Source organism: Pogona vitticeps, chromosome 1 (genome assembly GCF_051106095.1).
Source record: "Pogona vitticeps strain Pit_001003342236 chromosome 1, PviZW2.1, whole genome shotgun sequence".
Taxonomy (NCBI): Eukaryota; Metazoa; Chordata; class Lepidosauria; order Squamata; family Agamidae; genus Pogona; species Pogona vitticeps.
In genome coordinates, this window is record NC_135783.1 from 38168581 (window position 1) to 38196322 (window position 27742).

General features: G+C 42.7%; 1 protein-coding gene across 1 annotated transcript; it reads left to right on the top strand.

Annotated features, from left to right (window-relative positions):
• The first annotated feature begins 234 nt into the window (after window positions 1–234).
• On the top strand, window positions 235–27742 carry PSEN2 (presenilin 2). Its single transcript, XM_020809344.3, has 11 exons — window positions 235–426; window positions 10457–10625; window positions 12174–12406; window positions 14303–14444; window positions 15723–15790; window positions 16372–16592; window positions 18583–18681; window positions 22008–22085; window positions 22721–22855; window positions 24762–24880; window positions 25839–27742. The coding sequence occupies exons 2-11, from the start codon at window positions 10482–10484 to the stop codon at window positions 25992–25994; spliced, it is 1395 nt and encodes a 464-aa protein (XP_020665003.2). The 5' UTR covers window positions 235–426; window positions 10457–10481; the 3' UTR covers window positions 25995–27742.

Sequence of the window (27742 nt, forward strand, 5' to 3'; positions counted from 1 at the left end):
ACACGGCACGCCCTCCTTATGCAACCGTACCCGCAAGTCATACAGTGCAGTACATCTCCACGGCCTGATTTTAATACCGGGTTGCCAAGCCGCCTCTCCTGATAGCCTATCTCTTTAAACCGAAAGAGGAAATTCTGATACAGCTTGCCGGCCATTGGTAGGCTCCTGCCTTGCCCTCTTCTTCATTGGACGAGAAACTGGAAGAAGACGGTATTTTGTGATTGACAACTGGATGAGACAATGAACTCTGGGGCGTAATTAACCTTCCGAAATAGAACGCTTCGGAGCCAATGAGGGATTGCGCTGTGTTGGGCTTTTAACAAGAGGAGGGGGGAGGGGTTAGGTAAACAGGAGCGGAAAACTCGTGTCTTTGAGTTGCTGTAGAGTCAATCTGGGGTGAATTTTTGCGCAGCGCCGAGCACACAGGTAAGTAACATTTGTCTGTTTCCCACCTGCGTTCCCGTTAGACCTGGCTATAGTTCACTTGCCCTGTCCCCACCCAGCTTCCGGGACGCTTTCTCGTTTTTAAAGGGTTTGCACTCCAGCGTTGTGGCTGTACTAGGGCAGAAGTTGCGGATTTTTAATCACGAGTGAGCCAGAGGATGATGTCTCGGGAGAGAAGAGGTTCTTTGAAAGGGAGTCATTTCATAGTGACAGAGCTCTTCCTGGAAGTGGATCTTTCCATGGCCCTCCTTGGTGACGGTGGATCATGGCAAAAGGGGCAAAGCTGCAATTCTAGATAACTCTGAAATGGGGAAGGAGCAGTACCGAATCTAGCGGGGCATAATACAGTATTGCGTTAATATGCCAAGGCTTGTGCTGCAGGACCTCATTCTGTAAAGAAAATGTACGGTCTTAGTTGTGAAAAGATAGCCTTGTCTGGTTTGTGATATTAAAGAACAGGTTTGGGTAATGCTTTTGATAGGTCACCAAAATGTATTTTAAGGCGTGTGTCTTAGAGTGGGATGGAGAACAAGTTTTTGGGGTCTTTTGAACTCTTGGCCAGGTTGGGAGTGAGAAGCAGAAAGGGTCAGAAGTTCACTTGGCCATATATTGTAGCCATGGGTGCTGAGTTCCTGGATTTCCAAAATGGAGACCGTAAGCATGGAGAGCCAGGTTGAGGCATGGTGTTATCAGCACCTCAAGGGATGTAGAATCAATTGCTTGTCTCATTCATTAACAAAAAGGGGCTTGCAAGCAGTTAAACTGGTTGTTTATTGCCTTCTAGTCAAGCAGAAGGCCCCTGTACTGGCTTGGAAGAGAAGCATTGAGTAATATGGAAATCCCCACATCAGTCAAGCTGGAAATTCAATTTGTGTGGTGTGTGCATTGGTATAAATTTCTTTCACATAGCTAAATCCATTTTTCTCCCCTTCTTACCATATGTGATTCTCAAGAATCTTACTTGCAGTATATTGAGATTGGTTTGTATAAGCACCCAAATGCCATTATACTTTTAAAAATGCATGTTTGATCATTGTTGTGGTCCCCCCAAAAAAGGAGTACATAAACAAATTTATTTATTTATTTATATGCCGCCCACTCTACCCAGAGGTCTCTGGGCGGCTTACAACAATTAAAATTCAATACAATAAAAGATAAAATGATTAAAATACAATTAAAATACAATTAAAATTGCCATCATCAGGACCCACAGTTGATGTTATTTCAGTTAAAAGCCGCCTGGAACAGGAAGGTTTTGACTTGGCGCTGAAATGTCATCAATGTCGGCGCCAGATGAATTTCAGTTGGGAGGGCGTTCCATAGTCTGGGGGCAGCTGCCGAGAAGGCCCTTTGTCTACAAGCCGTCCCTCTTACCTCCTTGAGGGACGGCTCTTTCAAAAGGGCCCCCTGGCTAGATCTTAACTGCCGGGTAGGCTTACATAGAAGGAGGCGGCCCTTCAAGTATCCAGGGCCCAAGCCGTTTAGGGCTTTATATGTCAAATGAGAAATGGTGGAACTAAAAGGGCAGTGGGAGAAAAAACAAAAACAAAGTGAACAAATTTAATATTTTTCTGTGACCTCAGAAGTAAAAAACATGGGGAATGGCTCTCTAAAAGGTCTTGGATAGCCTTGCAGGGAGATTAGGAAACTGGTATGCATAGTTGCACGTTCCAATGATCCTCTTGAAGTTAGTTCTGCTCTCCATAGAGGCAGTAGGAGTGGTGGAAGCCCCTTAACTCTGTGGACTTGGAACAAACTGGGTTGGTGTATAATAGGGTCGGATTGTGTCTGTTTCTGAAGTGCATTCTAATCAAGCTACATCACCTAAATAATTATTTGTATAAGGGTAACTCATCTCTTAGTATGTTCTTGTTCAGATTGACTGGCTTATCCCTTAGGCAAAGTAAGGCATCTGATGGAGTGCCAGGAGCTGCAAATTGTGCTCTTCAGCCTGTAGGAAGCTTGTTGTCTGGAGCTTAGAATAAGGGAAGATGGGTTACCAGTGGAGGCAGGCAGCCAGGGGGTGGCAAAAATGGCAGCAGCGTGTCTTCTTGCCTCTCAAGCAACAGCAGAGTTTGGGCCACCGATGAATCAACAATACCTCATTAACACTAGCCACAAGGGAGTGTGTCTGTCTCCTTGCAGCTTGCTGCGGAGTTAAACAGAGGTATTAATTGGCAGCTGTAGCACAACACACATTTGTGGTCTAATTAGTGTGTCTTCAGCAAGACCACTGGTTCTTAACCTTGGGTTACTCCGGTGTTTTTGGACTGCAACTCCCAGAAGCCTTCACCACCAGCTGTGCTGGCTGGGATTTCTGGGAGTTGCAGTTCAAAAACATCAGAGTGACAAAGGTTAAGAACCACTGAGCAAGAGGATCTTTCCCTTATCCTTAAAGCTCAAGACAAGACAGTACGTCATTTGAAGAGCCCCATAGCAGTACCCCATCCTCAAAGTGTACTTAAAGCAGCAGCAGTGCAAGTGACCCAGAATCTGCTAGTACCTGTAATAAGTCTGGCTCTTGCCTTCTGGACCTGCTGAAGCTTCTGTACTATTTTCAAGGGCAGTCTTATTTAGAGGGCATCACCGTAACTTATTTTTGAGATTACCCAAACATGTACTTCTGTTTTATAGGCACTTTTTCAGTCCAAATAGGAGCACAGCTGGGCAGACAACCAAAATTGATAAAAGGCAGTCCTGAACTCTGAGCCTTCATTGATAGAACCAGAGGACCGGATCCAGGAGCACTGCCAAGCTGCATACCCTGTCTCTCTCATCCCATACATGTTCTCTGAAGAACTGGTTTCATGTTGCTTGACAAATCTATAGAACCTCTCAGGCTGGAGTGCAACAAAGAAAAAATGCATATCCCCCGTGGAAAGCAAAACTTCCCTCTATCTGCTTCTGGTTCTGTTAAAACTAACCTGACTGTAGTGTAAGCAACTCATTGAATGTTTAATTAAAAGACAGTCCTACTGTTTGCAGTGAAACTTGCTCCCAAGAAGATGTAGAAAGTAGTGTTCCCATTTTAGGAGTTCTGTCCAATTATACATTTTTTTCCTCACATCTCTCTTTGGTTGTTGATGGCAGATAACCATCAATATAGATTGCTTTTGTTTTTCTTTATAGTTGCATTCCTTTAGCGTATCTTTCCCCTTTCAGATGTAAAAGTCATGCATTGACTATTAATCTGTTTTTATATTTGTTAGCTTGCTTTTTATTTCTTTTCAACCTTGAAATGGTTCTTAGCTTGGAAAAGCAGGATTCTACTTTAGGATTAGAAACGAACGTGACATATTTATGCACAGAAAGAAAGCTGTTAATTCTTCTCAGCACCCCCCCAAAGATGATGCTGATAAAGTTTAGACAAGCAGAGGTCTGTTGTTGAGTTCTGCTCCCTCCAAAGGACTTCTTCCTTTTGTTACAATGACTTTTCATTATAGCAAAGGATTTTGGTAGTGATTAAAGGAAAGAAGGAGAACTTTTTAGTTTCTTAAACAATAAATGTCATTGCCATCCTTCAGCATTGTCTGTCTCCATACAGGGGTGGATAAGCCTCAGCTTGATGGGATCTATTTAAAAAAAAGACCTCTATGTTTCTTTGTGCCAGGTGGTGGAAAGGTAATAAGAGTAATGGTGTTCAACATGGAGCTAGCTACCCACTGCATCCCACAAACCTTGCACATGAACAACTCACATATAAAACTCAACTGAGTTACTGAAAGAACAGGAATTCTTACACAGAACTTTAAAAAAATTTACCTGATAAACTGACATAAAATCCTGGAATACTTACTAACAATGTTTTTATTAAGCAGCCACCCTCCTATGTTTTCTTATTCTTGTTCTTTTTCTCCTTATTAGACAGAATGTATTTTAGGAAGAAAAGACGGTGGTGGTGCATGCAGTTTTCTAAATGAGAGTGGCCCAGGTTAAGGTGGAATCTAGGTCTCCCAACTCGATGTTAACCGCAGAGGCCTTGCTCAAAGTAGTAATTAGGTCAAATGAACTCTGTGACAAAGAATGATGAATATTCAGAGATTTGGAGCCAGGTTTTCCTTTATGCAAGAAAACATTCCTTCTATATAATGAACTGGAGCAGGTTCAGAGGAGGGCAGGAAGGATGATCAGGGGATTGGGAACCAGGCCCTTTGAGGAAAGAGCTGGACATGTTTATCCTTGCGAAAAGAAGACAAAGGGCAGATTTCATAGCACTTCTCAAATATTTGAAAGATAGTCATACAGAGGAGGGGCAGGATCTGATTTTGACCTTCCCAGAGTGCAGGACATGTAATAATGGCTAAAGGAAGCCAGATTTAGGCCGAATATCAAGAAAAACTTCTTAATTGTTAAAGCAGTATGATAGTGGATCCAATTACCTTGGGAGGTAGTGAGCACTCTAACGTTGGAGACATTCAAGAGGAAATTGGACAACCATCTGTCAGATCTGGTTTGCTTTGGACTCCTGTATTGAGCAGGGGGTTAGACTCCATTGCCTTGTAAGCTCCTTCCAACTCAATTATTTAATGATTCTATGATACATAATTCCAAATGCTGTACACCAATGGTTCTGAATGGGTGTTACAGAAACATGCATCTACAGATATATTGCATTTTAGAATTGTTGTTTTAGAATTCTGGGCAGAGTGGTGGTGCTGTATCTTGTCTTTTTTTGTCTATATCACATCACCCTTCACATCTTAACAGCTTGAGCCAAATATTACTCACATGGTACGTATAGATATTTGGAGCCTAGCGTCATACATCTTTTAGGAAACGAAATGGGGAAGTGATGGGAGACGATGAGTACTGCTTTCATAATCCAGAAGTATTATTATTGTTAACTTAATCTGTACATATGTGCTGCCTTTCTCTAAGAAATGGAACTCATGGAAGAGTAGGGGTGTTGTTTCTATTTCAAGGAAGAAGTAAAACTGATAATGAAGGCACTAATCTTCATGTAATGTTCATTTTACTGAAGGAATTAAAAACAGTGTTTGAAAAAGCAGTGTAATCTCCATTGGAGAGATCTGCTGTGGAATAGGAATGCTGGAATGTAATGGGGTGGATGTGAGCTGTAGTCCAATTACCTTGAAAGAGGCGGTAATTCCCCCACTCCTTAAAAAGCCTAACCTGGACCCAAGGCTGGTGGTTAACTACCGTCCAGTAGCGAACCTCCCTTATTTGGGCAAAGTGTTGGAGCGGGTTGTGGCTGTGCAACTCCAGGCGCTGCTGGATGAAATGGATTTTCTGGATCCATTTCAATCGAGTTTCAGGCCTGGTTTTGGTACAGAGACTGCCTTGGTCGCCCTGTATGATGACCTTTGCCGGGAGAGAGACAGGGGGAGTGTGACCCTGTTGATACTCCTGGACCTCTCAGCGGCTTTCGACACCATTGACCTTGGTGTCCTTCTGGACAGACTGATTGGGTTGGGAGTTGGGGGCACTGCTTTACGGTGGTTCCACTCCTTCCTGGCTGACCGTGTCCAGAGGGTGGTGCTGGGGGACAGTTGCTCTGCCCCATGGCGTTTATGTCATGGGGTTCCTCAGGGCTCAATACTGTCCCCCATGCTGTTTAATATCTACATGAAACCACTGGGAGAGGTCATCAGGAGGTTTGGGCTGAGGAGTCAGCAATATGCTGACAATACTCAGCTCTACCTCTCATTTTCCACCAATCCAGGTGAGGCGGTTTCTGTGCTGAACTCGTGTCTGGACCTGATAATGGACTGGATGAGGGTTAATAAATTGAAACTCAATCCAGACAAGACGGAAGTGCTGTTAGTGGGTGCTTCACTGGACAGGTTGGAGGGCCATTTCTCTGCCCTGAATGGGGTTACACTCCCCCTAAGGGACAGGGTCCGCAGCCTGGGGGTGCTCCTGGACCCCAGTCTAACTTTGGAAGCCCAGGTGGACTCGGTGGCCAGAGGCGCCTTCCTTCAGCTGTGGAAATTATACCAGCTGCGGCCCTACCTGGACGAGCGGAGTCTCATGACAGTTACACACGCAGTGGTAACATCTCATATAGATTATTGCAATGCACTCTACGTGGGGCTGCCTTTGAAGACGGTCCGGCGACTGCAACTGGTCCAGAATCGAGCTGCGCGGCTGGTGAGTGGTGGAGCTGCTAGAGATCACATCAAGCCGATTCTGTTTAATTTACATTGGTTACCAGTTGCTGCCTGGGCCCAATTCAAAGTGCTTGTTTTGACATATAAAGCCCTAAACGGCTTGGGCCCTGGATACCTGAAGGACCACCTCCTTCCATATGAACCTACCCGGCAGTTAAGATCTAGCCAGGGGACCCTTTTGAAAGAGCCATCCCTTAAGGAGATAAGAGGGGTGGCTTGTAGAGAAAGGGCCTTTTTGGCAGCTGCCCCCAGACTATGGAATGCCCTCCCGATTGAGATTTGTCTGGCGCCGACCCTGATGACATTTCGGCGCCAGGTCAAAACCTTCCTGTTCCAAATGGCTTTTAACTGAAATAATATCAGCTGTAGGTCTGATGGCAATTTTTAGAATATATATTTTATTTGCATTTTAATTATTTTGCCCTTTTATTTTGCCTTTTTATTGTATTTTAAATGCTCTGAGCCACCCAGAGACCTTCGGGGGCCCCTGGCTAGATCTTAACTGCCGGGTAGGCTCACATGGAAGGAGGCGGTCCTTCAAGTATCCAGGGCCCAAGCAGTTTAGGGCTTTATATGTCACATGAGAAGTTAAATAAATAAATAAATAAATAATACATCTGGAAGTAGAAGATGGAAGCAGTTGTCAAACACATCTGGAAAATTCTAGCTTTTTCTAAAGCTAGGGCAGTTTTTCTAAAGCAGGGGTCTTCAAAGTACTGCCCAGGGGCCACATCCGGCCCGCCTGACCTTTTATTCCAGCCCATCCTTGTGTGTGTGCATGCAAGCAGGCATGCATGAGTAAGGGCGGGTGAGTGTACATGCATGTTCTTTTGGCTCTCAAAAATATTGCAAATAAGTTATGTGGCCCTCCATGTGAAAAGTTTGGAGACCCCTATTCTAAAGCAATGCTGGAAGCATTTTAAGTCCTTAGCTTTTACAACCTTCCATGATGCTGCAGGGCACAGGTATGTTTGAAAGAGGATTTAGGTCAGGGATAGGCAGTGCACACACATGTATGCATGGTCACATGTGTCTTCATAACAAAGGGGTGCTTTTTTTGGCCCTTGGTTCTGGTATATAGGATCTCTACAACATCTGTGTACTTGCCAGCTGAAGCCTGTGATCATTCTGCACCAGTGCTGGTGTCCTTTGGGTGTAGTGCATGGCTTCTCAAATATTTCTGGAGTAGACTTTTGATGCAAGCATGTATGTGAAGCAGAGGGAAAAGGGAATGAGGCAAAAGGTGCAGGTTTTAGCAGAAATGAGGGAGACTAGGAATTCATGAATGTGGTGCCTGCCTTATCCTTCAGATTTGGGACCTGGGAACAGAAAGATAGGAGGGCATTTGCATTTGCTTGCTATGAATAAACACCTCTTCCTGTTTTTCTCTCTGGGCCTGGTTGTATGGAGGAAGTGGATTCAAAGTTGCAAGTAGTGAGACTTGCAGGAACTTCTGAAAATTAATAGTACAAAGACTAACATAATAGCCAAGGAACTTGGCAGGTAAAGATTTAAAACAGTCATTCCCAGACTGTGAGACATGAACCCCCTGAGAGCATGAAGAAATTTCCAGAGAGAGCGAGGCAAGACCACAGGAGTCTCGTCAGCTTTGTCTAAAGGTAGTTGAAGTGCTCGTTCATGTTGTGTTGGCTATGATATTCTGAGATCAGCCAAGTGTGTTGTCTCTTTTGGATATCTTTTACTGGATCTTAATACACTGCCTCATGATAGCTGGGGCCCAAGCTCTGGTGGAGTCCTGATTCCAGGCATCCCAGTGCCATTTCTGGTGCTGCTGGTGAGCCATCTAGTCATTGTTGCAGCACTGACTACTGTAGATGTTCTGTGGAGAAACCTTGTGGGAAGGCCCTGTGTGTAAACAGCTTGCCTTCTCTAGATGCTCCTGGGACCATCCTGTGTTCCATTTCCTCTACACCAAGGTGGGGTATGTTTGGCCCCCAAAATACATGGGACTACGTATCCCATAAACCTGAAGCGCCTGGGAGAAAAAGGCTGAAACATCTGGGCTTGAAGGTTCCACACCCTCTATAAACATTCAGCCTGTAAGCAGAATTTGATTGGTTCCTTTGAATTGGACTATACTGTATTCAGTCACAGTGAGTCCCAAGATAAGAGCAGCTACTCATTGAGATCCGCCTAGCACCCTTGCTGGATGGGTTTAAACGACCATTGAAGACTTGGCTCTTCTGTCAGGCTTTCCCAGAGCATTAAGATCTCGCCCCCCCCCTTTTAATGTCCTTTTTGTCATCATCTCCATCACCCCTTTTACCACCTTTATTGCCGTCTGTTTTAATTTACCCTATTTGGCTTTTATTTATTTATTTATTTATTTATTTATTTATTTTTATCGTCTTTTAATATTGTTATTTATATTGTTGTTAGCTGCCCAGAGTGGCCTGGTTGCCAGATGGTGCGATCGATCGATCGATCGATCGATCGATCGATCGATAGATAGATAGATAGATAGATAGATTCTGTTTATTCTCAAAAATTCCCAATTAGTCATGAAGGAACAATCACTACTGCTTGACAGTGAGTTTTTCTAAATGGCTTGTTTTCCCCTCTATTTTTTTCCATCTTTATTTTGCATTCATATTGGTGCTCTTGCTGCTTTTTAAAAATCTTGAGTTGTAGGGTGTTTTCTGATCTCAGTGAGAATTTTAAGGGGTTTATGGTTAGGAATTAGGGGTCTGAGTAAGATTTTGGGTACATACAGCCAACATAGCTGCAATCAGAGAATGTAACTTCTGCTTTTCTGCATCGTAGTATACCACTAAAAAAAAAAAGATAAAAATTATATGTTATTCCAGTATATATCATTTGAAGGGGATGCAAAAACTACTCCAATGGCAAAAAGTAGCAGATACCTGGAAGTGTAGTATAATTTTTCCCCAGTCATTTGTTTATTTGTTTGCAAAAGTCAGTACATAGCAAGCAGTTGAAATGTGGAGGGCCTTGCTTCCAACTCTTCCGGGACAACATGTAGAATGTATATCTTATGGATTTTGCAGTAAAGTGTGACTCTAAAAGAGTATAATATTTTGTCCTGCTGCCTGGGGGTTAAATGCACATTGCAATTCATTCAGAGCCTCAATATTTCCTATGCGGAGGTCACTCAAGCATTTCTATAAAAGTAGAAATCTATATCCTCAAAAATAGGGTGCAGATTTGCACAATAGTTGTATATGCTGACTTTGTATGTACAGATGAATAGTTAGAAATAATTATTGTAATTCTTATCAGAAATATAGTGAATTTTAACACCGAGGCATGATTCTGTGTGCCTGCCTAGTTTGTTACTCAGGTGTGAGCAGCTGATGATCAACTTTAAGTTCCCTGACTTACTTCTGCTTACAGTTCTCAGTCTTTAAACTGGACTTGGACTGGATACGCCTTTCAGTAGGGAAGACTGTCCTCTATAAAATAGGGCATCTAAATATCCTATTTCCCTGTGTTCTGGAAATGATGCGATGAAATGAAATAGTTCAGAAGTGTCAGTAGTTCTTTCCTAATTAATTTTTTTGATGAATTGGGGCATCCAGGCTCATCATATTCTTTTGTCTTAAGCCTTTTAAAAGCAGTGTTCCAATTCTTGCTAAAAATAAATCTCACATCCCCCCGCTAAAAGGGCATTTTCTAAATTTTGTACAGTTCTGCTTTAGTGTGCTAGAAATCCATCTGGCTCCAAAAATACAGTTACAGAATATTATGTGTTTAATGCAGAACTGACAAGTTAAAAGGGCTCTGATAACCAAAACTCTACCTAGGTCTTGCTTGTTCTGCTCTGCTATTAGTTGTTGTCTTACCATTCTTCCCTGCCTCATGTGTATATTTTCTAAGAAGTTTGTTGCTCTTTAATTCAGCGAAATCTCTGTAAAGGGAGGAAGTATGATCACCTTCATGAACAACTCTGACAGCGAAGAGGAAGCGTGTAACGAGAGAACATCCCTGATGTCTGCAGAGAGCTCGCTTCTCCCTCCCTACCATGATGGTGTACAAGATTCTGGTACAACAGAAACTCAGACACACAGGGTGGGTGGATTCTGCTTCTGAAAAGAGAATAGCCTGTCCAGTATAATGCTGGTCCTGTTCATTCTCCAGTAGGGATGGGCAACGTCTGGCTCTCCATATGTTTTGGACTACAGTTTCCATGATCCTTTACTGTTGGCCAAGCTAACTGGAGCTTCTATAAGATAAAATCCAACATCTGAAAGCCCCCTTCCTGTTGTACTGGTCCCTTCTTCCTTTGCTTTCCTGAGGCACTCCTTCATCTTTTCCTCTTTTGAAATATTAGCATGAATGACTGCAGGTGAAGGTATGATCCCTCTTGAGAGGGACTGATTCTTCTCCAATACTTTAGATCAGGGTGAAGCAGTGGGTAGTCCAGGGGCTGCATTTGGAACACCATAGTGGTCTCCCATAAGGATCCATTCATTTGGTGGGTTACAAGAGGCCACAGTGACACAGCTGGAGGAAACTACTTCTGTGGGATAGGTCCATTTCTGTGCCAAACACAACACATTCTTTCAAGTTTCCAGATTGCAAGCTGTTGAGCAGGGCTCCCCAGTAGGCCAAGCACCCTCAATGGTTTTGAAAAAAAAATTCTTGAGAAACTCCAGTGTTCCTCTATGGGGGTGTGGGGAGCAGTTTTTGAGCCCCCCCCTCAGGACCCCTAGGATCCCGTCATGCATCTCAAAGGTTGTTTTTAAAAAAAAAAAAACTAAAGGATACAATATGGCTTTTTGAGTAAAAGAAAGAACCCTCATATTTTGTAAGAATTTGGGAGTTACAGGGTCAAATACAACCCTCCAGGCTCCGGATATGAGAGTATGTAGCCCCTGCACCTCTAGAGATCATCCGCCTCTGCTGTAGATGCAATCAACCTTGAGTTTGACATTTAATCAGATTGGCTTGTGGTGCAATGAGAATGTGTGATGTAATTGCATCGTTTATTAATTGCATTTATGTTCCATCTTCACTCCAGTAAGCTCAAGGTAGCGTACAAGGCTTTCCTCATCCCTCCTCTTCTCCTCATAATGGTGACATAGGTCAAGCTCACAGTGGGTGATGGACCACTCAGTCTGCTAATTTTAGTGATTCTGTGGGTACTTGAACTTGAATCTTCCAAATAATAGTCCAGGACTCTAACGTCTATACCACACTGGCTGTGAGGAAAGGAAGTGGATGCTGATTCCATCAGCATTTCTCTTATTCATAGGTGGGTTAGCTGGAGAGACACTGGAGTGGGTGGGTGACTTCCTCCCCCTCAAACACTAAGCCACTGGTAATAATCTCTGGCCTAATTTTTGGACCATTCATATCTTCCTTCTCCGTATTTTAATATCCCCTAGCTTGATGAAGAGTCCTGAAGTACCTGAAAGTTTGCATGCTTCTATGACATTTGGGTGTCCTTGAGAAAAAGTATAATTTAGCTTTCATTTGTGCTTCTCTTGCTGTTTCTTCTTCCCACTTGCTTTCTTGCATACCTTGTAACTGTCTGTCTAGGTGGCATCGCCTCTACAGGGTGGATTTGACCCACACCTGCTAGCAGCTAACGCCTGTTCTGTTTTCTCCTTGCAGAAAAGACGTACTGGCAGTAGCAGTAGCGTGAACAAAACTCCTGATGGAAACGTATCTGATTCTAATAGAGCAACAACAGCACCCGTTGCCCTGGACAGAGAAGAGGAAGAGTTGACCTTGAAATATGGAGCAAAGCATGTCATAATGCTGTTTGTGCCTGTTACCCTGTGCATGGTTGTGGTTGTGGCAACCATAAAATCAGTGCGTTTTTACACTGAGAAGAATGGACAGCTGTACGTAATGCTTAACTTTGCTTAATCTAGACTTCCGATGAACTTGAGTTTAGGTGTATACATAGGCTGACTTCTTACAATTCATTTTGTGGCGATCCTTTGCCGTTCTATTACTGTATTACTGTGTATTTAGTATAGTGTGCTGTATGAAGGGATAAGGCAGGGTTCTTGTGACAGTGTCCTTTTGTTAGCTGTAGCTTTTATTATTTAAAGTAGTCAGATTAGCATGAAGCCGAAGTGAATGGGTGTTTAAGCACATTGAGCCTTGGAAATGGAACATAAATGGTGGCAGAATACAAAATGCTACATTTTGTACATCATGCTGAGGCATGCCTTTGGAACTGCAACAGAAGGTGTCTATCTCCGGACTAGATCAGACGGAAAGCTGTTTAATCTCTCCAGATTGAGACCAAAGACCAAAGTCCAACTGAAATGCATGCGGGACTTCCTCTTCGCAGATGATGCAGCCATTGTTGCCCACTCTGCTGAAGACCTCCAACAACTCATGAATCGTTTCAGCAAGGCCTGCCAAGACTTTGGACTAACAATCAGCCTGAAGAAAACACAAGTCATGGGCCAAGGCGTGGACTCACCTCCTTCTATTACAATCTCCACGCAAGAATTGGAGGTTGCTCATGACTTTGTGTACCTTGGATCAACCATCTCTGACACCCTCTCTCTGGATGTCGAGCTGGATAAACGCATTGGCAAAGCAACTACCATGTTCTCTAGACTCACAAAGAGAGTATGGCTCAATAAGAAGCTGATGACACATACCAAGATCCAGGTCTATAGAGCCTGTGTCCTGAGCACACTCCTGTACTGCAGTGAGTCCTGGACCCTTTGTGCACGGCAGGAGAGGAAGCTGAACACCTTCCATATGCGTTGCCTCCGACGGATTTTTGGCATCACCTGGCAGGACAAAGTTCCAAACACAGTAGTCCTAGAACGAGCTGGAATATTCAGCATGTGTACATTACTGAAACAGCGACGTCTACGTTGGCTTGGGCACGTCGTGAGAATGGCTGATAGTCGGATTCCAAAGGATCTCCTGTATGGAGAATTAGTGCAGGGAAATCGCCCCAGAGGGAGACCACAGCTGCGATACAAGGATATCTGCAAGCGGGATCTGAAGGCCTTAGGAATAGACCTCAACAGATGGGAAACCCTGACATCTGACAATTCAGCCTGGAGGCAGGCAGTGCATCATGGCCTCTCCCAATTTGAAGAAACCCTTGTCCAGCAGGCCGAGGCAAAGAGGAAGTCACAAAAGCAGCAAAACCAGGGAGCTGGACAGGGGACAGATTGGATTTGTCTTCAGTGTGGAAGAGATTGTCACTCTCAAATTGGCCTCTTCAGCCACACTAGACACTGTTCCAAGTCCTCCATACAGAGCACGTCACCATAGTCTTTCGAGACTGAAGGATGCCTAACCTAACCTAGTACATAGATCCAACTTAAAGTTCTTTTATTCTGACCAGAATTTGTTAAAGTTGCCTTTTGAGATTAGAGTTCCCAGAATTCCCCCATCCACTGAACGTTTTCGCTTGAGAATTGTCAGAGTCTAGAGAATATGTTTTCCAAGTTCTACACTTGACTGTGTGATGTCTAAACCCGCACACCACAGTTGGACTTGTGGATAAAGTGGTGTTATAGCTGTTTGTCCCCTGTCAGCAAATAGTAGATCTTTTTTAGACTCCCAAAGAGTATCCTAGAAGATTCAATGCTGTATCCCTAGACAAACATACATACAAGCGGCTTCAAAAGGCTTGGTCATGCAAGCAGAACATCTGCATGGTACATTCTGTTTCTTGTAGTAAAAATATTACATCTGACATTGTGAGAGTGGGCTTTTACTCTACAACGAGACTTAGAGATGTTCTTGTTTTCTTACAGGATTTATACCCCATTTAGTGAAGATACGCCTTATGTGGGCCAGCGTCTCTTGAGCTCTGTGTTGAACACCATCATCATGATCAGTGTTATAGTAGTCATGACAATCTTCTTGGTTTTGTTATATAAATACCGTTGCTACAAGGTAAGGCTGATTAATAGATTTTTTTAAGCTGTCCAAGTGACAAATAATTTATGGTTAGTTTTACTTTACAGGTTAAAGTTGCTTACTCGTGACTTCAGTCCATTGTGCTCAACAGTTTCTTTAAGGATGAAAACAGACACAATGGCTTCCTCAGTGTATCCTCACAATTTTTCTTTCTTATCTGTAGTTAAATGTTAGTTCTTTGTGCTTTGGGTAGCCAGCCTGTATGTTCCAAGCGGCTTAGATATATTTAAATATATTATATGTAATTTGCTGCCTAGATGGCTCATTGAATTGGGTGCCAGGCATTGGAGCCAGAGGTTGGGAGTTCAATTCCCACTGTGCCTGCCAGAAGAGACAGCCTGTGTAGCCTTGAGTATGTCAAGACTGCAAGTGTTGCATGGCTAAAAGTATTGAAATTGTGTTCTGCGCCATCAAGTTAGAACCAAATTATAGCGACCAAATTATAGGGATTTCAAGGTAAGTGAGATTCAAGAAGTGGTTTTATGATTATTGAAATACTGGCATATATGTGAAATGTTCTAATATGTTAACATGACCAGAAGGTGGTGCTCTCCTGACATAGTAAATTGCTAGACCTATAACTTACTCTTTCTGTAATTTGTGCTGGCAGTAGTTTCCTCATCCAGCAAGTGCAGGGACCATTTGGTCAAAAAAAAAAAAAAGTAACAATCTGCCTTAGTGGCATTTTACCAATCTGGTAATTAATGGGAATCATACTTTCCTACTCCAGAAAAAAACAGTAGGGATGACAACTGAAAAAATTCTGACTGTTTATAGAGAACTGTAATTTACCAACCTAGCAAAATTAATGATAAGCATCATTAACAAGTATAAACAGTTGTCAGAAAAGAAAGCCTGAGCAAACTAGGAGCGAAAGATGAGGGACAAGCACCTATAGAGGGGAGGGGTAAGATTTTTTTGTAACATTATAGAATTATGTTGATGCAATTCTCCAAGGTATGTCTGCAGCAGGCAGACAGCATGATCATACACACTGGTTTTATGATTTTCAGTTTATACCGTGTAACTCCAATAGGATTCTGGCCCTGGGCAGCTTCCCTTTGTGCTCCCCACTCCCATTTCTTAAAGCGTAACAGTAGTGAAGCTATTGGATAGAGAAAGAGCTCACACACCATGCAGTAAAGAACACTCTGGAGGCCCAAAGGAGAAAATGAGCAGAACACGTATGTGATGTATCCAAGGCACAAACTGGCCACCTGATCTCTTGTTTTACCTCCCCCTTTTTTTTAACAGTTCATACACGGCTGGCTAATTCTCTCTTCTCTGATGCTTCTGTTCCTTTTTACCTATATCTACCTTGGGTAAGCACTGTTGATTATAACTAGTTTGGCATCTCTTTAAAGCAGAAGAGACAAAATGCAGAATGAGATCTTTCAGGAGACTGTTGTACAATTTGCAGTAGATGCATTGCAAAACTTTTCTGACGCAATGTGCTTGAACAATAACCAAAGGCTTTTCCCTTCTGGATTGACTGATCTTCAGGATTGAGAGCCAAATTACTTGCTATCCCATCCCCAAAAACATACCTAAGTGTCCACTGTCATTTTGGAAGGCAGCAGTTAGCTGTAGACCTTGAGTAAGACATAATGCGTTGGGGCCTACATAATTTTCCTGCCCCAAATTCTCCACCTGCTGCAGTTTGCTGCTGAGAGTAGAATTGACAACAAAGAGTTATATTATATTAGAACCACATTCTGGATCAGAATACATGAGCTGATTTAGATTTGACCTAGATAAGTATGCCATGTCAGTTCCCCATCCAAAATCTCCCCTGCTATTTCATACTCGTGCTGCGGTGTGGGTGTGGGAATGTTGAATTTTGTTGTGGATACTCATTGTCTGCATAGGATAACTGTCTTCTGGGGTATTATTTGTTCTGCAGTGAAGTGTTAAAGACCTACAATGTGGCCATGGATTATCCTACCCTCTTCTTTGTCATTTGGAACTTTGGAGCAGTCGGAATGATTTGCATCCACTGGAAGGGGCCCCTGCAGCTCCAGCAGGCTTATCTCATTATGATCAGTGCCTTGATGGCTTTGGTTTTCATCAAATACTTGCCTGAGTGGTCAGCCTGGGTCATTCTTGGAGGCATATCTGTTTATGGTACGTCTAGAATGGGAAGAAATTGTAAGATGTCACTAGTAACGATATGCATAACCTGTCCTGAATGGGTATTTGAACCAGTAGTATTTTACATCATCAGCTGGTGGCCTTTACATTGGCATCACAATTGGCAACAATAACATTCCAAGTTGCATTCAACTTCAGGGTGATGCTTGCTTTAGACTTCAATGGCCCTGCTCAGAGATCTCAATAAAATTAGGTCACAAAGCAGAAGCCATGGTTTATCATGACTGATTCTTTGGTGTACCTATGAGTGGGAGATCTGGTGTTTCTGTGTAAGTATCTCATTCATTGTGGCTTGTCTTGTCATCCAAGGCAGCCAACCTTTGGTAGATCTTTGCCATGGTTTGCTTGAAACATATGAGTTTCATAACCCATTATCAGACTTTTAAAAACAAATGCTAGTTAAGATGAGTCATGCAATCTACTTCTTCATTCTTTCTCATTTCATTCTTTTAAAAATCAAGCATATCTTCATGCATAACAGTTCTTCATGTCTGGTGAAGACCTTATGCTTTGATTCCTGTCCCTTCACAATGTTTCTCAGGTGGTGCAGTACAGAGAAGGTGAGATGAACTTGGATCTGAGTGAAAATAAAATGGTGGTTTTATTTGCCTTTAATGGCACTTAAATCTGCTTCCTGGAATAACAACCTCCCTCTGCCTGATGGTAGGGCCAGTGCCAAACTTTTTGCATTAGCCGTGTTCTGTCTAGTCAAATGGAAACACACAGTATGCATCACAGAATTGATCATAGGTGATAATTTGAAGCTCTTTTCTAAGCTCCCACCCTCTCCCCCATGAGGTACATAATGTGGCCTCCTGGCTCTGAAATGCTGCGCCTCTGAGGTTTCTCTAGTGCCTACTGGAATGTCTTTTGAGTACAAGTGGGGGCCCCCGTGGCAGGGGGCTTGGGTAGCTCTCTCTCATTTGGGGGGGCGGCCCTGGCTCCGGCGAGTGGGGTCTGCAGTTTGGGTGTACATTTGGACCTGACGCTCACCATGGAAATGCAGGTGGTGTCGGTTGTCCGTTCCGCCTTTTTTCATCTTTGGCAGATCGCCCGACTGCGGCCCTATCTCGACACGGGGGCGGTTACTACCTTAGTGCACGCACTCGTAATCTCAAGATTAGACCACTGCAACGCGCTCTACGTGGGGCTGCCTTTGAGGTTGACGCGGAAACTTCAGATGGTGCAGAATACAGCGGCCAGGCTCCTTACTGGAGGGAGAAAATTCCATCACATTTCTCCTATCCTGGCCAGACTGCACTGGCTGCCCATTCGTTTCCGCATCAACTTCAAAGTTCTAATGCTCACTTATAAGGCCCTAAACGGTTTGGGACCTCGATACTTGGCGGAACGCCTGCTCCCACCAAGATCTACCCGGATCACCCGCGCGAGCCAGGAGGTGAGGCTGAGGAGCCTGATGCCGAGGGAGGCCCAGTGGAAAAAGACGCGAAACCGGGCCTTCTCGGCAGTGGCTCCTCGCCTTTGGAACAATCTCCCTCCTGTGATTTGCGTGGCCCCTACACTGGGTACATTTAAAACACAATTAAAAACATGGCTTTACACCCAGGCCTTCCCTCCTGCCAGCATTTAATTTGACTTAATTTTCCTCCTTTTTTCTATCTATAATTTATTATGTTTATGGATTTTTATTTTAATTGTATATCCTTGCTGTTAGAGTGGTATGATATACCAGATGGGCGGGATATAAATCAAATAAATAAATAAATAAAGATATGGGATTTTATTTGCCTAGGCCTTCCCATTTACCCTCGTATGTAGCTGTATTAGTTCAGCTATGTAAAACCTTTTTTTCTGCATCTTAATTCAAGGCTGCAGGGCTTTGTTCTTCTGCTTTTTTTCCTTTTTTCTTTTTTGCATTTGTTAAACTCTGTTTTATGTTGTGTCCGAAAGTAAAATATGTGTAAAGTGTTTTCAATTCAAATTGATACTTTTCTCTTCACAGACCTGGTGGCTGTTTTATGCCCAAAGGGACCACTCCGAATGTTAGTGGAAACTGCACAAGAGAGAAACGAGCCAATATTTCCTGCACTTATTTATTCCTGTGAGTAAAATAAAATTGTGTGTTCTTCACAAAATACAGTTGCCTGTGTAAGAACGAACAATGCATTGTTAATTTGGTGCCTTGTCCCAGAACTGGCGAAGGGGAAATACAAAGCAGAGTGTCTCTCTTCCCTGCCAAGGGAAGGTTTCATTGGATGTTGTGTATTCTGTGGGTTCTGAATGTTATGCCATTGCAAAATCCAGTATATTTATCATACTCATCTTAGACTGCAGAACTGGAAGGGACCCTATGGGTCATCAAGTATAGCCCTAGTCAAGGAGGGATAGTGGGGAATGGAACTCCCAACCTCTGGCTCCACAGCCAGAGACCTAAACAAACCCCTGAGCTATCCATCCATTATATTTATTGACTGACTGATTTGATTTGATTTGTATCCAGCCCATCTGGTGTATACGACCACTTATATCCAGCAGTAGCTATCCAAAAATTATCCTAATAATTTCAGCTTTTAAAAAATGAAATTTATAGCATGTAAGCTATACAGAGGCTTGACATTGGTGTGAACATGGTGCCTGAGCTCCGGAGACCTTCCGGGGTGATAGAATGTATAAGAAGAGGGGAAGGTCACATACCACCCCTCTTCTGTGAATTGTGGCATGGGTCCCGCATTCAAAGGCTTACCAATGATGGCTGTGATGATGCTATGGAAAGGGAGCTTTCATTCTGCCAGTAAATGTTCAATAGGATAGCTGCAGTTATGCTCCATAGTTTGGAAAACTTACTTGTTTTTTACAAAAACTCCCAGAATCTCTCACCCAGCAGGTGTGCTCTCCGTTAATTTCTTTGAATTTATTCGGAATATATTATCTGTCTTCTCAACTAACTCCTTTGATAGGTTATTTCTGTTTCTAATATGTTCTGACTAATGAAATGGACCGACTATTGATTTTTAAATGAAGAAGTTACCATGCCATAGGGATTCAAGAAGAAGTTACTCTTTTGAACGACAACTTTGAGAAGCCCCCGTTCGCATAGCAACTAGTTATGGTGGCTGTGGGGATTCTGGGAGGTAAAGTCCAAAACTGGAATGTCTCCAAGCTCCAGTAGAGTCAGAGTTGCATGTCTAAAAGGATGCGCACACCCGGGCAAGAAGCCAGGTTGACAACAGGCCCCGGCTGCAGATTCTTGCGGGATTCAAGATAGACAATCTGGACACAGCTCTGCTTGCTATAGGGTTAAACAAGCAGAGCCAAAATTCAGCAAGATAGATGTTCTCTCCCTTTGGCACTGCTGTATCCCCTAAGTGCTTCGGCGTTTCCACCATTCACTCTCCAACTCAACTCAGCTGTTCATCAGCTATCCCTTGTTGTATCTGATCTGGCTGTCCAAAGGAAGGAAGTGGAAAATTGTTTCTTTCCATTCATATGTAAAACCGTGTATATCTCCCATCCTTATCTGATTTTTATCCATACAAGTGGTAAGTGACAATAACACCAGACCTTTCGCTAGGCTAACAACTATTTTAATACTCCCACTTGAGTAAGAATGGAGAATTTGGTATGAAAGCCATCTAAATGTGTCTATGTGTTACATGCCGTCAAGTCTGAACCAAATTATAGTGACCCTAATAGGGCTTTTAAGGTAAGTGAGATATTTAAGGAGTGGTTTTATTAGTTCCACTCCCTAGTGAGTTTCCATGGCTGAGCGGGGATTCGAACCCTGGTCTCCAGAGTCCTGTTCCATCACTATCCATCACTCTATACCACACTGTGAATTATCACCTAAATGGAGAAGCTTGTTACTTCCTTTGGGAATATAAGAGGACTATTATCTGGAAGGAAAGGAATGAAGTATGAGAAGTAAGGAGGTGGACAAGCATTCTTTCCTAGTACATATTTTGAACATTCCAACACTGTTATTTTGAGTAAGCTACACCTCCTTACTTCTTGTTTTCATTCCTTTCCTTCCAGATAATAGTTCTCTTATATTCCCAAATGGAGTACAGTAACAAGCTTCTAGATATACATGTATGCACAGTGTTAGCCATACACCCAGAGTTGAGAAACTTCAGTTTGTTAGATTGTAATTTCCAGAACCCTGCAACAAATAGCATGGCTAGGGAAAAAATAAAGGTTCCTACCTCTGCACATGCCAGATTCAGGTGATCATTGTAGGTGATGATTCTATGTGAAGCAAGCAAGACTGCATGCTTCTAGAGCCACCCTTCCTTGCACACTCGTTTGGAGTTAAGCTGGTGGAAGCTGGCTTGCAGTGGGAGGAGGGGTAGAGGAGAAACATATTGTGGAATTCCTTTATGAAAGAGGTTAATCCCAAAACAATTCCAGAGTTTCCAACAAGCAAACAGAAGCTAACATCATGTGGTTCTGAAGGATCTTTGGTCTCTCAGATTGCTGTTTTTAAAACAGGTTTGGAGACGACCTGGATCTGCTTTTAAATACCTGTTGGAGTGGCTCTTCCTAAGATTGTCTCTCCAGGCTACCTGTTCTACCTAGACCTCTTGGTTGTAGGTGGTCACCTCAAGAGAGACCTGGAAAACTATCACCAAGAACCAGAATCCGTAGTGTAGCAGTGGTGGCTGCTACACTATGGAACGTGTGTTGCCTGTTTACATGTGCCACATTCCCTTCTGTCTTTCAGGAAGTGTGTGAAATCTGAACTTTTCAAACAGGACTTTAAGAATATCCTTACCCCTATGACCCTTGCAAGAATCCATGTGCTTGAACTTGAATTTTATTTGCTGTTGCCAATGTTTTTTTCCAATCTTTTTTTGCTGATTATTATTATTTGTGCGATTTTTGTTTGTTTGTTTCTAATTTCTGTTAGCTGCCTAGAGTAGTGGTTCACCACTAAATGGAGGGGATTTAAATAAATAACATTTTAACCTCTTCTTTAAATGTTTTTAATAATACTCTATCATAAATTGCTTTGGAAGCCCTTCTGGCAGAATGATCATTAACAAGCATTTTAAATTTAAAAATGCCATGGTGCTTCCCTACAACTTCCTCAATGGGTATAACTTTGGATGATTGTCAGAATCTAGCATCAGGGTAGGGACAGGACACTTGGGCAGAGTTTGACCTAGCCAAGTCTCAAAGCCTTCCAATTTAGGTTTTTGCAATGCATTCAGGTATTTGCAAAGTGCCTGTAAGGTAGGTTAAACTCCTGGAATAGAGAATTATGGTATTTGTAGTTTGGAAAATCCAAAAATTTCATCCTTGGTGTTGGTATTTTGCATCTTTTAATGTGGAAAAAGCAGTGTGATAAGCATAGCTGTTTCTGTCTAACTTGGAGTGGTTCCAGCCGTCTTGTTTTCCAAGTCATGTTAACTCCCTCCTTCCCCATAGCTGCCATGATATGGACTGTCGGAATGGCAAAACCGGAAAATGTGCGAAGAGGCATTTCTCAAGAAACATGGGATTCAGGTGATTCATGTGATGCAATACGTTTATTTGTCCATCTGCTGTTGATGAGTAGTAGTGGTAGGAGAGGGGCTGTAGGTCTAAATGTAACTGTTCTTGCATCTAGGATAGACTCGTAAAGTGACTTTGTGCTTTCTGTGGTGTATGGGGGCATTTTTCAGTTTAAAAAAATGTTTTGTAAGAAAATGCACCACCACCACCCCAGGTTCTGGGACAGGCATATGCAGTCCCTGGATCTCTGGAGGTTACACACTCTTATATTACATCAGTTAGTGGATTGTGGGTCTACATTTGGGTAAATTCCATGGATTCAGTAGATCTGCTGTGTTAGGACTAAATCTGGATTTTGCCTGCTGTCTTCAAGGCTCACTTACAGACTTCTTGGAGTTACCTGATTGGCCATAGTAACTGGATGGATGGGTTACTGAACTAGATGGATTGCTGGGTGGATTGAGCACAATGATTTATACAGTATTTTAAGATTTACTCGTGAGAAAGTGTATAGAAGACTTTAGCTTTTTGAGCAGGAACCTTTGAATGTACTGTATATGTTGAATTCCCTTAAGTGTTTGTGTATTTTTTGTGGGTTGGTTTTTTTCTCTCTTCCCTAATACTTTGTGCTTTGTTTGGGAAATCAGCTGAAGGACCTGAGAACCATGGGACTTCTTCACACCCTGAGCTTGAAGATGGAAGAAGTCTAGCACCTGGCCAAAGCGGTCAACATGCTAATCAGATAGGCAACAACATACAAGAGATGTTGGAGGAGGGAGAAAGTAAGTTTGAACATATTACTGTTATTTCACAGGCAAATTCTAATTGTTCCCTTGCACCAAGTATGAATTCAGGTACTCTAAAGATACAGGTGAGGTGGGGGGGGAGCCATTATTTCATGTAGATCTCATTTCAGGAAAGGTGGGGCATAAATGTAGCTTTGTTGTTATCTGCTATCAAGTCGCTTCCAACTTAGGCTGACCCCAGTGAAGCTTTCAAGGTATGTGAAATGTTCAAGAGTTTACCATTGCCAGCCCTCAGCAAACAAGTGCAGATGTTGTGCTAACTTTAACTTTGCTAATGCATCATCCCTGAAATGTAGACATTATTGGTGTTTCAACCTTGCAGCTACCAGAACCTCATAGACATCATGGTCACTAGCTATGCTGGCCCTGGGATTGTAGGAGGTAGCATTCCAACCTCCCCCTGCCATGTTTCTCATCTCTGTCTCTGGGGGAGAGTTTTAGCTGACGGTTCGGCCTGAAGGTTCATGAATGAAGAGAGGCATGATGTGCAGAAGCTAAATTATAAGGCATGTGCTAGCTGTAAATTCTGCCTTTCAGGAGGTCTGTTTCCTATGCATTTTGTGCAACAATAATGTACTCTGGCCCTGAACTGGCCTCTGTGCTGAAACTAGTATTATAGTGCAATAGATTTCCCATAGGATGCAGCAGCCCATCTCATGGTACTTGTCCCATTAACTTGTGAGAAAATCATTTGCAGCTGATGATGTTCTAGGTCAGTCATTCTATGAGTTAAGAGGCACACTGTCCCCTGTGCACACCCACCACATATATAAAATTGTAAGTAAAATCTTTTATTTGCAGGTCAAAAGATACAGTTGAAGTTTGTCTAAATGTAAGAACTACCTGCCCTTAGAAGAGGCCACCTCCTTGCATTTCTGCACATTGCCCTCGTTTTCTCTCTCTCTCTCTGTCTCTTGCATACGTCATTTCTGAAGCAGAAGTAATTCTGTTGCATCTACATTGGGGAAATGCTGTATGCACTGAGAGCTCCTCTTCCGGGAGGGCAGAAAGAGCCCTCTCTGGAAACTATGGAGAGTTCCTTCCAGTCAGTGTAAACCATGGCTGGGCAACCTTTTTCAGGTCAAGGGCCTTGTCTGGAGTTAGAAAGTGGTCCACTAGGTACGCATCAACATGGAGGTGGAGCCAAAGCAAAAACCATGGGGGCGGGACTAAAGCATGGGAACATCTGCATTGGGACCGATATATTGAGGATGAAAATAATTTTGTGTATTTTGTGAATTATCCTGTTTCACCCCACACATCTGCTTTCCCTTTCTAAACGTGAAAATGATGCATAAGGAATACCAGAATACTGTGACTGCTGTAGGCATGTATGAAAAATCTGGCAAAGTGGTATTTTTAACAATTCCACTTAAAGTTTATCTTTTTTTTATTGAGAACAACATTATTATTGAAGTCATTATGTATTTGTATAGATTTTTGCCTCATCATGTGCCCAATACAGAATTGAGATATACCCTGGCCCCTCATCAGTTAGCCATAATGCATACCTTGTGCAAACATTATTGGGATTCCAGCCAATATGAATTGTTAGCTACTCTGAGCTATCCCAAGGAAGGGTGGGATATAAGTTGAATAAATGCATGTAATAAATGTTATTACAGGAACATTAATAATGATGATAATAAAAGTAGTGATAATAGTAATCTGAGAACTGCAAAGCTAGAAGGGACCCTGTGGATCATCAAGTCCAGCCCCTGTGAAGGAGGCACAGAAAAGAATCAAACTCCCAACCTCTGTCTCCACAGTCGGATGCCTACACCACTGAGCTGTCCAGCACTAGTAACAGTATGAATGAGAATAAGCATCTTTGAGCGTTCAGTGAAGAAAGCTGGTGACCTTTTTTCTTTTCTTTTAATAGGAGGTGTTAAGTTGGGGCTTGGAGACTTCATATTCTACAGTGTTCTTGTAGGGAAAGCAGCTGCTACTGCTAGTGGTGACTGGAATACAACTCTGGCTTGTTTTGTAGCCATCCTTATAGTAAGTGAAATCTGTATGTTCTGAATTGCCAGAATGTGAAATGCCACCTTCAGAGTTCATCCAGGCAAGCTGGCATGGTAGCTTGTCAGCCCTGGGCTTGTAGCACCTTGTTGTTGTTTAGTCGTTTAGTCGTGTCCGACTCTTCGTGACCCCATGGACCAGAGCACGCCAGGCCCAAGCACCTAAGCAGAGCTAAAGAGCGAGTCCTAAGATTGTTGGGATTAGAGAGGGGCCTGTTTGTAAAGATCAACTTCACAGAGCTTTTCTGATTTCCTAGTTCCGTCCCAGTTCTCACAATTTTTTATTTCCCGCACAGAGTTTATTTATTTATTTATTTATTTATTTGATTTATATCCCGCCCATCTGGAATATGTATACCACTCTGATCTCCATGCACTTTCTTCAGAGGCATATCCTCTTTCTTTGATGACTTTTTAAATTGACATCTACAGGCACAAAATGTGTTTGTGTACATTTTACACCACATGCAATCTTCTTTGCGCACACCATCAAGAAACACTACAGTACCCCCTAAACAACATTTCAGAAACAAAAGATAAATGGGGATCATTACACTGAAATAAACGATGTTGGTCAACATTGTTTTGTTTTGAAAATGTAATGTTATTGACCCCCTTACTGCCAAAAAGAAAAGTCATTGAGCTGTACGTCATGTAGTCACTGGAGGAAAACATTATGTCTAACTGTGGCAGCTGAGGTACAATGCTAGTGTAGTCACTCCCTTAGTCTCTTGATGAGGTAGATTCTGGCCCATGAACATTTATGCCATTATAAATCAGATAAGCACAATGAGCTTAGACATGTCTAACTCTGGGCTGGGGGAGTTGTCCTTAGTACAGACTCTATCATCTAAGTTTTTAAAAATTGCTTATGGGTATAAGGAAAGTATTCTGGCTTTCTGTTGAACAATTTTTTCCTCTTGTTTTTTGCCTCTTAGGGCCTGTGTTTAACTCTTTTATTGCTGGCAGTATTCAAGAAAGCATTGCCTGCCCTTCCGATATCCATCACCTTTGGCTTGATCTTCTACTTCTCAACAGATAATCTTGTGCAACCTTTCATGGATACCCTTGCAGCTCATCAGTTATATATTTAAAGAAAGGCAGGGGGTGTCTCTTCTTCCAAGAGCCTCACCATGTGGCTGGATAATGTTTAAAAGGATACAGTTCTGTGATTTTTATACTTATTGCCATAGATCTTTCAGGAAACCTTGCCAAAAACAAAAAGTGAGCATCCCCTGCAATTTAATAGTCGGATCTTTTAACATTTGATCTTAAAATTAGACTGAGATCAAGAAGCAGTCTGCTGTGGCCCATGTTTGTTCCGAATCAAGACCCATCCATCCACTAACGCCCCTGAATTAAATTGTGTTTACTCTCAAGTAAGCATACCTTTATATTCTTAAGAGCCCTGATCTTTCTCTTTCAGGCTAGTGCCACAAGGTCTTCTGCCTCCTGAGACAGAAGGAGAAGCTGTGCATGGGGTTGGCCGCTGCCATCCTGCTTGTGGTAAAGCCAAGAAGTGGCTGAGCTGCAGAGGTGGTGGTAGAGCAGCAAGGGTGTTCTGGCTTCAGTAGTGGGCAGTCTGTGGCTTCTGTGCTGCTGCTCGTGCTCCACTGCCTGAGGCAACTGTCTCACCTGGGCTAATGGCAGGGCTGGCCCTGCTTTCAGAATATGGTCAACAGGTTAAACTCTCATAGTGCATGGTTATGATTCTGGTTATGGAGAGATGAAAAATCTCTCTCTCAGAATGTGAGTTTTGGATTCAGATCATAAGAAAGAACTACTGGATACTCCTAATAAAAAGAGGTTTTTAAAATTCTGGGAAAGCACAATATTTAAAAGGGGAATGAAAGTCAAGGCGGTATAAGAGAGAGAGATGCAACCTTCAGGGCTGATTGAACAATGGCACAGGCGCTGTCTGAAGAGAAGGGACCAACAGTTTGAACCTACACTTAATGACGTGCTTGCATGCTTTCTACATGCCTGATTTGGCACTACAGGTCACAGCAGGAATTACTGGAAGCCAAATGCAAAAAAACCACTGGTTTGTTTCAATTTTGTGCAATTTTCTTTTGTCAGCTGAGTTATCTGGGAAAGTCAAGTGTATGTTGGAGGGTTTGCCTCCTGGGGATCCTGAATGAATGTCTCACAATGTAAATGTGAGCAAATGTGTCAGTGTATACACACACAGGCATACATATGGATGTCTAAGCACTGCTCATACGAACAGACAGATTAAAAAAAGGAGAGTGGTGGCAGTGGTGGGGCTTCCAGCAGCCTCCTCCAGATCTGTTGAATTCTCATCGTCTCCTGGTAGCCACCAAGGTTAACATCGACTGGGTAGTGGGAGTTACGGTCCATCTGGAGTCCCCAATGGTGGGTTTCTAGGTCTTTTGGGCATGGACAGGCAGAGAGCAACCAACCTTGTTTGACTGCAGCTCTTGTTAGTGACATAGCCAATGGTCAAGAATGCTGGGAGTTGTAGTAGTACTATAACATGGAGAAATAGGTATAGTGGTACCTAGCTGAAGTTGAAGAAGTTACTCTTCTGGACTCACAACTACCAGAATTACCAGTGGCCATGCTGGCTAGAGGCTTCTGAGAGTTGTAGTCTAGAAAAGTAATTTCTGAAATTTTGAAGCCTCACTGCATCTTAATTTTTCTTTATCTTTTAATGGGGAAATATCTTACAATAACCAATCTTGTGTACATTTGATTAGCTATATACAGAAATGGTATAAGTGACATGAATAGTAAATTCATGGTTGCACAACAACTTAAGGGGGTGTCATATTTTGGCTCTGAAACTGAATAAATGGTTCTCATTTTCTTTCAGTATTAA

What these genes read in the sequence shown, in the direction of transcription:
- PSEN2 (XM_020809344.3), top strand. Translation starts at nt 10,482, where the DNA reads ATGATCACCTTCATGAACAACTCTGACAGCGAAGAGGAAGCGTGTAAC. An exon ending in TTTACCTATATCTACCTTGG is followed by an intron (nt 15,791 to 16,371) that starts GTAAGCACTGTT and finishes TTTGTTCTGCAG; the next exon opens with TGAAGTGTTAAAGACCTACA. An exon ending in TCCTGCACTTATTTATTCCT is followed by an intron (nt 18,682 to 22,007) that starts GTGAGTAAAATA and finishes CCTTCCCCATAG; the next exon opens with CTGCCATGATATGGACTGTC.